Source organism: Martes martes (genome assembly GCF_963455335.1).
Source record: "Martes martes genome assembly, chromosome: X".
In the NCBI taxonomy this organism is placed as follows: Eukaryota; Metazoa; Chordata; class Mammalia; order Carnivora; family Mustelidae; genus Martes; species Martes martes.
Window position 1 is genome coordinate 104342660 of NC_137897.1, and position 9599 is coordinate 104352258.

At 41.8% G+C, this 9599-nt stretch overlaps 1 protein-coding gene across 1 annotated transcript; it reads right to left on the reverse strand.

Annotated features, from left to right (window-relative positions):
• Positions 1-216: 216 nt before the first annotated feature.
• Positions 217-2988, reverse strand: USP26 (ubiquitin specific peptidase 26; the record flags this gene model as incomplete). The annotated part of the gene is made up of 1 exon (XM_080795663.1): positions 217-2988. One exon carries the CDS (start codon positions 2986-2988, stop codon positions 217-219), a length of 2772 nt encoding a protein of 923 aa, XP_080651789.1.
• Between the last annotated feature and the right edge of the window lie 6611 nt (positions 2989-9599).

Below are 9599 nucleotides of genomic sequence, written 5' to 3' on the forward strand. Positions count from 1 at the left end.
TAGAAAAGAACGTTTTTCAGGTGGAACGGTGGGACTGAAGTGTCCGTGTTAGGGTTAGGAATGGAGGTTTCTCCCTAAGTGTTTCTGCTTAAACTCTGGTCCTGGATGCCAACTGCCTCTTCATCTTAGGCTAGAGTTCAGAGTTTTTCTTCTGTGGAGAAAGTGGTGGCCAATGAGGCAGTCAAGCAGATGTGAACAACCAGGAGTGCACTCCACTTATTTCTTCTGAGGGGTCTCCCTTGTCTCTGTGCTACGAGACTGGGAGTTCCCTTCTCTTTTCAAGAGCTCTTCAAAGATCTCATTGTGCATGTAAAAGAAGATGTACCCGGTGCAAAGCCTCGCCTCCAGCATCAGAGTTTCTTGGACACTTGATACCTGGAGATCATTGTAAGTGAACCACACTTGCCTCTCAAAGTCATAGGCATCGCTGATATAATGGCCTGAATCTGGGGCTGTCCCAAGATGGCTGACAATACCAACGAGCCGATAGGCATAGAGATCTCTCATCTCGGCACTTCCTTTTGGTGTCTTGGCTTCCGTTTCTGTCTTCGTATCCAAAGCTTGTTTCTTTCCAGGGCTTTTATTAGAACTCGATTCACCTCGGGAATTCACATTGGCCCCCTGGAGACTTAAGTCTGTGTGTCGCCTGAGGTTCTGTGTGTACCACTGGACACGTGGCTTCAAAAGGGCTTGAAGCAGTGCCTGCTGAAGGGCTTGTTCGTAGAGCCTCACCCTTTCTTGCTGCTTGGTCTGTTCAGCCACTTTTTTGAATTTCTTTGAAATTCTGGGTTTTTTACCATCATAAAAATCTTCAACAGTTTCAGCAACACTCTTAAAATCTACCAATGTATTAGTTTTCTTGTATTTCTTTTGCCTTTGATTTTCAGACGCTTCTTGAGGATAAACGCCTGCAAGGTGTGTTTCTGGACCACTGCAGGGTTTACCCTTATCGTCACAGATCAGAGAAGTGGACACTTGTTCCAGATCCATCATTAAGCCAGCGGCTAATACCTCTCTTTCAATGACTATTCCATCTCCTAAGCTCACCAATTTGGAATCTGTCACATTCAGTCTGGAACATTTTCCCAGGTGTTTTTTCTGCTGTTCTCCGCGTGACCCTTCATAGAGAATCTGGGATTTTTGTGGTTTAGACTCTTTGTCTGGCCCAGTGTGTGGAACCGGGTGAACCCTGGATTCTGAGGTCAACTTTTGGGAAAGTGCTGATGGTTGGAGTCTTTCAGCACTCATCCTTTGAAAGACTTTTAGGACTTGGATGTCCCTATTATGCACATTCTTGCTCACAGGAACAGGTGGTTTGGTACTTTCATTGCAGTGAGATGATAACTTTAAATACATAGGAATAACAACTTCCTGGTCATCCTTCCTCAGCGACCAAAACTTGTTAAAGGTATAACGTTTCAGATGAACAATGAGAACCCTGGGGAGCCTACTGAACTTGTGCACTGCGACGGAAATCCTGTGCTGACATTTCTCACATTTATACTCAAGTTCTTCTGCTGTGAAGAAGAGATCAAAAGCAGACTGAATAGACAAAGGGAGCGCTTTCATTCCCTGGGGAAGGTTAATGGAGAGATAATTACTCACTTCTGTCTTGAGAACAACCTGACCACAGGCTTGACAAATAATAGAGCGCAGCAACTCAAACTCAAAATTAGTGATGACAGGACAAATGAGCACTCTGGTGGCAGCACTGCCAGCAAAGACCTGTTGAGCAGCATTGTCCTCCTTGGATTCAATTTTCATCTTCCAAATTGTGTTTAATTTCCCCATGTTCTCTTTCATCTGATCCAAACAGTGGCCTAAAAACTCATGGGCATCATTTTGTTTGTTGCCAGAGAAGATATCTGAAACTGTTGAAATGGCTTTTTTAATATTCAAAAGTAACCTCTCCTTGATTTTTATGTTATAAATGTTTTTCAAAACAAACAGCTGTGCCAAGCACATGCTAAGAGCATCAAGGGGAATTTCACCCCATGGGAAATCCTGACTGAGTAAATCATCAGCAAATGATGGAATCGAAAATAAGGACTGTAAAACTGCATTCATGTAACAGGTGTTTCCCAAGTTGGGGAGGCCTTGCCATAATTTATCTGGGTAGAATTCAAAAGTCGTCTTGAGTTTGTCCCAGTCTGGGTCATCTGCGTTATACTTTGGTGTCAACAGAAATGTCAAATATAGTTTCTCAGTCAGCATCTGAAGAAGACCTGTGCCATCCAAGTGAGGCTTTCCAGGAGAAGTGGTGTTTATTAAGGCCTCGAACTCTAATTTCTTATTCTTTTTTAACACTCTTAATCTCAATTTTTTCTTCTCTTCATGGCTCACATACATCAAGGGATTTGTCTGGGATTTCATCTTTCCTACAGAATTACTCTTTTTTGGGATTTTTCCAGTCATCTCTGAACCAGATAATACCATCCTTTTCCTCTTCCCGTATCCATTCTCTAATAAATCTTTGCAACGAAGTTTTGATGACTTTGATGCAGACGGAAGCCTCTTCTGACGGTCAGGTGTTTGAGTTTCTTCTCCTATCTGAAAAGATCCGCTACTTGGCTTCTTGCCTGCTTTGTGGAATGAGTTTTCGTTGATTTCCTTCGGTGTTGTCTTGCTGGCAGAGATACCTCCATCCTTCACAGGTCTCACGGATGACTGAGTATTATTTTGATGGACTCTATCCAGGAACATCTTCAACTCTTCAGCATCTCTGAAAGATAATCTTTCAATAAACAAGAAGCAATTGTTTTGGAAAATTAAATGCAGGTGATTTTGCTTTTCTCCATATGATCTAAAGACCACATTTTTAATATTATTATTTAGTTGAAAAGTTACACATTCTCCGGTGGTGAAACACACCGCCAATTTGATCATCTTCTTTCCTTCTACTGTTTCAATGTATGCTTCTTTGGACCTAGACATCTCCATCTTCCTGTTCCATATTTGGACAAAACCATGTACCATTAGAGGGGCCATATTTTCTTCACAAGTAAGTTACACGTATCCTGAATTATTGACAATCTCAAAGTTCTGATTTGTTTTGCAAGCTCACTTTCGGAGACAGCACCAAGAAATGATTCTTCAGTTCTCTATAAGAATGGTTCTACTTCTAGTATTGGTTTTATGCTAGTTTCTTCAGGTTCTGGATGTCTAACTATTTAGTAAAACCAATACCCTTCAAGAGCTGTACATGATGACACGAGGGAAGAATCTTGATTTCTAAGGCAAGGCAGCTACTGGAAAAAAAAATCAAGAAAAATCATTTAAGCTATTAGAAAAATGCTTGAATAGAACTCAAATTTTACTCCTATGCACTAAATCTCCTTTCCACTACGATACTAGATTCCATTCTGATTAATTTTCCCACTTCAACTGAAATCATTAAACACTTGGAAGACTTTCAATACATAGCTGGAGAGCATAATGAACAGTGTCTCAAGCGTAAGCATATACTGTGCTAATCCTCCTGTCATAGAATGACCCTGCAGAGCAATCAGAGTAAGTGAATAAGAGAGTGAATAAGAGAGAGGCAGCCCTCAAACCAGTAACAGGTGAATAGCTCTTAATGTCCAGAAATCTACAGGACTTCATACACAGGCCACTAAATGTAAATCAATCTATCTCTTTCCAAATCCAGTTATGTTCCTTCCTCTCATGTGGCACAGTGTGAAGTCCACACATTCTACCCAATGTGGGCCCCTTAACCTACCACTAGGTATCAAAGAATTGGCTATCTCCAACTCCAACAAGCCAAGATGACCTGGTAGGCTCTAAGCAATCCCGATGCTTGTGATAAGTGTGAAGTAACTGAAAATTTAAAGCCTTGTGGAACAAGACCATAAAAAGCAATTTTGAAAGTTGATTAAGATTATGACTGAGACTAAGCTCAAGATTGTGTTTACTGTGTTTTACTATTGAACAAGCAAGTGCACATAGTAGAAACAATTTACAAGAAATAGCATATGATGAGTGGAAACTTTCCCATGGGCTCCAGCGTTGCTTCACTGTTCCTATGGAGACATGCCCCAAGTTTCAAGGTTGGTATCATCCATGCAGAGTGAAGAATGCCCCGGGTTGAAAAAGTTAACAAATCAGTTATCTGGTGCTCTTTTGGCCATTATACCAGGGGTAGAACCAAGTCAGCATTAAGGGTGTCTTATTAACACACATAAATTTCTTACTAAGTACCAATTAACATCTTTTTCTACTTTCCATTTCTTACTGCATCATCATATGGCCTAGAGAAAAACTGGTTATGCTCAACATGGATGAATTATGTACTAGACAACACCATCTCCTGGATCTTTAGTCTTGCTTTCCTCAGACCTACAACTATTCTCACATTCACCTGTCTAAAATAGAATCACCAATAGATTCTCTGGGTCAGCTGGGCTGTGGAGAACTGTCATAAGGCCTTGCAGTATAACTGGACCACCAAGCCAGGCAATGGGAAAATCATATGCAACAACTTCTAGTAGACCTTAGGTTTTTCCAGAAAATACTATCTGAACACCTTTAGGACATATTGAACCATCCATGGACAAGTACAAGGCATTTTCATCCAGGGTTAATTATGGGATTGGACAGTTAGTGTGAGATCCGTTTGTCTTCCAGACTACATGTAACTAATACTGTAAAGTAACCATTTTAAAAATCAGTCTAATATTGTCCTTCTGATTGGCTAGAGTTGCTTCCACATTCTCCTCCAATTGATTACCCTTGCAGCTGACATGCAATGCCTGACATGCACTTCCCACAAGCTAAATTAGGTCAATTTCTTGAAATAATCTCATCTCTCTACTCCCCAGGTGCCTTATTACTAAACCATGAGCGATAACATATTTTTCAACAAGTTAGGTCTACCAAATCTACCCGACTCGGGTCATTTTTTTGGTTTGAGAACTTCAGAGCCATCCATTCCGAACTTCAGTCCAAGAACTCCCCAAGCAAGTTCTGAGGGTTTGCAAACACTTCACTCACGAAGGTACCTTAGCACCTTTTAATTCGTTTCACAAAGTGATAAATCTGTAACGTTAATTCTTTACATATTAACACTTCCAAGTACATACTGCCTGCTTTGGAACAAGCCAGGTACTCCAGGCTTGAATCTGTAGGGTCTCTAACATCATCCCAGCAGCAGGTATACAAAAGGAAACACACAGCAAATCACTGATGTAGGGAAAGAAGTTCCCATCAGGTTACAAGGAACAGCACTGGGACAGTGCGCTAAGATCACCACAACCTACGTGTGAGAAGTCAAAGTAGAACTGAAAACTTACCACTAAATGCCATCAAATAGGACAGGAAAAGATCAATTTAAAAAAGCCCCACCATGGGTAATTCTGCTTGTCATCCTGTATCAACTACAAATTACAAATGGTCAAAAAATACAGCCAAATGTCCCAGCTTTCCAAAAATGTCTTGAACATCCTATGTGAACACTTACTAAGCTTATAAGATTGTGTTCAAGGCAAGGAGAAACTCTTGAGTGCTAAGTAAATAAACCATTCCCCAAACCCTAAAAGTTCTAAGATGACATTAAAATGGACTTTAGTTATAGTGCCGCTAACAACCAAGCATATGCCCATTGGTATTGAGCACTGTACACATATGTTTTTTTAAAAAGACAAAGTTTAGTGGTCCTCCTGACAAATATTTACCATTAGGCCAAGCCTAGACCTTAGGCTCTGAGGTATCAGAGATCAATGTGCTGTTTCTCCCCAACCTGACCTGCTTCTTCCATGCTTAGCTCTCCACAGAACACACTAGTGACTCCAAAGTAGTTATATTAGTTAAAAAAAAAAAGGAGAAGAAGTTGTATTAGTGATTAGCATCCCACTGCCACCATGGTCAACTCTAGAGTATTGGGCTCACTGACAAAAGTAAGTCTAAGAATTTCTTGCCCCATCATATGTAGGCTAGAGAGGCTCCTATAACCAGCTTTGGTGACAGGGTCCACATAATCTGAGCTAGCTTCCTGTAACTCAAAACCAGAGAAGAAGGATCAGATGTACTTAGTCACTCAAAATTAAACTTTTCTGATTAACTCTTTAGGGGACCAATCTGAATTAATGAATAGGTAAGCACTTAGCACTACAAATATCTGTTATCAAGAAGGCATGTGCCAAAATTCATGGGAAGCTGTATTTTCTCCCACATGGTTAAATACTCTTCCTGAATCTTGTCTATGTTATTAACTTGCTCAGCAAACCCTGTCTTTATGGATAATGCTAAAGGAAACTTCTGCTTGGTCTGGTCCCTGCCCAGATTATCAAAGACTCAAAATTGGTGGAGCATAAGTTAGGGAGATTTTTGTTTTATCAAGTATTAATCTACCAAGTTCTGTTCAGTGAAGTAGGGATTGCACCCATCCATACACAGAAGTGCATATGCATCCAAGTGAGAGAATGATTATATTTATCATGGTGGAAATGGGGCCATAAAAACCTTCAAGCACAACAGCAGATTCAAGTTGTCTGGATTATTTATAGTTCACTGTCCTACTGTAGATGCTACATAAGAGTTTAAACTATTTCCTCTCCACACACACACACACACACACACACATGCACACACATGACAAAGTCTTCATTGTTCTTAAGTCACCTACTTGAAAGAACCTACAACCCCAGAAGGATTTCCAAGCTACATTCAAAAATTTTGCAGTCCCAGCTCTGATCTGTATTTATCAAAAAACTGTCTGTTTTTTGATAAACTGATAAACTGTTTTTTGATAGAACTGTGTGTTCTAATGATAGCTGAAACAATCTAAGACCCTCATGGCTTTTCCACTATCTGCCTTCAAGAGGGCGGTTAAGAGACCTATGTTTCCAAAAATGATGTCTCCTTTCATCGCACTTTCCTCACACGCATATATTTGATCCCAGGACAAAGGTGACGTCTTTGCGCCCACTGAGCGGGGGAAGTGCAGAATAGGTGCCATCTTGCTGGCGGACAGCCAAGGGGTCTAACCACTGCTCACTTTCCTAGTTAGCCCATCTTAAGCTGAAATCCTCTTTTTGATTCTGCCCCGTCACTCAAAGGCTTTTAGGGCCTCCTTGATTGCTTGTTCTTAGAAGATTTTAAACTCAAATGTATCTGTTTTCTAAGACTCCACTCAAGAGCGCTATGTGACTATTCTGTGCAGACTAAACTAGGCTCCAGCAGTAGTGGTATTCCAACTCCATTCCAAAGCTGTGAAAGCCAAAGTGTTATTCTCTCGTTTTACCCACAAACCCAGCCCACTCAATCTGACTGGTCACCTCCTAGCGCAGCACACTAGGCTAGCTTCTGATCTCAGGGCACAGGCAAAAATTCAGAGAGCTGCACTATTCTTGTCAGATTGGGAGGCATCACCTCTGGTGTCAAGGAGGTGGCTATGTAGTTAAAAACTCCTGGTAGTGGGGCTCCTGGGTGGCTCAGTGGGTTAAAGCCTCTGCCTTCGGCTCGGGTCATGATCCCAGGGTCCTGGGATCGGGCCCCACGTCGGGCTCTCTGCCCAGCGGGGAGCCTGCTTCCTCCTCTCTCCCTCTCTCTGCCTGCCTCTCTGCCTGCTTGTGATCTCTGTCTGTCAAATAAATAAAATTTAAAAAAAAACTCTTTAAAAAAAAAAAAACCTCCTGGTAGAAATCTCCTTTGAGGTTCCTTTACTAACTCTCTTTACATCGATCTTCTTGGTCATTGAATATTTGCTGAGCGTCTGCTCTGTGCTGCGGATTGCAATTTCCTGCGTGTTGGCCCTATGCCGTGTATCGTGACCAGGGCTCTCAAGGACACAAAGGATGTGAGTATTCACTGTACCTAAGCAATGTAGACTGTAAACGTCATCCTACACACATCACAAATGAAAAGGACCTGGCTTCCGGTGGGGACAAAGGATCTGGGAAAATATCTTTTCCCTGTCATTTTCTAGCGCTTGACACGAAGTCAGGGTGGGAGCAGTGTTTTGTAAAGGAGAGGATATTCTAGACTGAGATTTCCCAAGCCCTCCCGCAAAGAAATTGGCCCCTGGGAAAAATGCCTGCAAGTCCAAGAAGCCAGAAGCCCAGTTAATAATTATGTATTAAGATAACTTTAGAAAGATTTGCGAGGCTTTTGGAGTATTTACCCTCTGTGTCCTATACTTCTATTTCCCACCATTCATGCTTTCATTATTTCAAGAGCAAAAAATCCCTGAAAACCAATGAGAATACAGCCTTCAAATCTGAATATGCATTTCTCATTTCCAAAGCATTCATTATAAAAGGAGAAAATGTGGAGGTATTTAGCACCTGGAGGCAGAAGAATAAAACCCCAGATGGCCCTTTTGGCTCATGGCTATGAGAAAGAAACATCTCTAGTGTCCGATCTTTTCCACTGACATCTTATTATACTTTGGATCACCTATATAAATGCATGTACATGTTTATTTCACTGAATGGGTTGTGGTCAAGGTGGAGAAGGTAGTTTGGTACAGGAGGTGACTTTGAGTTGTCATTGTATTTCACAACTTCTTTTTTTTAAAAAAAGATTTTATTTGTGAGAGAGAGCACAAGCAGGGGGAGCGGCAGAGGGAGAAGCAGACTCCCCAAGCCTAACGTGGGGCTCGATCCCAGGACCCAGGGAACATAACCTGAGGTGAAGGCAGACACTTAACCAACTGAGCCACCCAGGCACCCCTATTTCACAACTTCTCAAGTTTAAAAGCATGTGGAGTGAGGGATGCCTGGGTGGCACGGTCAGTTAAGGGTCTGACTCTTGGTTTCAGCTCGAGTCATGATCCCAGGGTCCTGAGACAGAGCCCTTGTCAGGCTCCACGCTCGGAGTGGAGTCTGTCTAAGATGCTCTCTCCCTTCCTCCTTTCCTCCCCTCCCCCTTTTCTAAAATAAGTAAATACGTCTTTTTTTTAAAAAAAAAGAAAACTTGTGGAGTGAGTGAGCAAAGACACATCTAGCATATGGTGAGAAATCCTGCTCAGTCACCCAAGCAAGCCTCACTGGATAGAAGTGAAGGACCCATGAGCTAGTGTGCTAGCCTCTGTACGCAGTGAGAAAGACAGGGCCAGGCAGTCACTGCAACGCTTTCTGATAATTTCTGGGTATCTCTAATAATCCTGAACAAGAGCCCGAAAAAGCCAAACAACTTCAAGTCACGTTTATTTTAAACTAAACATAGCTTAGTGACCTTGGATAAGCCAATTCCACTCTCGGGGTCCATTAAGCTAACTGGAAAATGATCTTCTAACATTCTTTGGAGACTGTGACGCTAAATAGGATATACCTAATCATCACATTGAATTTCCCAAGAAAGTGCAAGTAAAAGACAGTTTCTCCACCAATTAGATGATATGCAGTGAATCTAGGCTTGGAAACTATGGTCACCATAGGAAAAATACTGGAGGGTGAGTAGGTGAATCTGCTGGGTTTGGCAGAGGGGAAGAGGGGACCCTCAAAACTCAACAGGCCATCTAGCCACTCCATCCTTAAACAAATACATGTGGCACACAAGCAAGCACTGTGGTGTGGAAGGAAAAAAAAAAAAACCCGTGGTCCCATAACACGCCCTTTCTAGCGGGAAGACAGAAAATGTACACACAAAAACTCCACAGA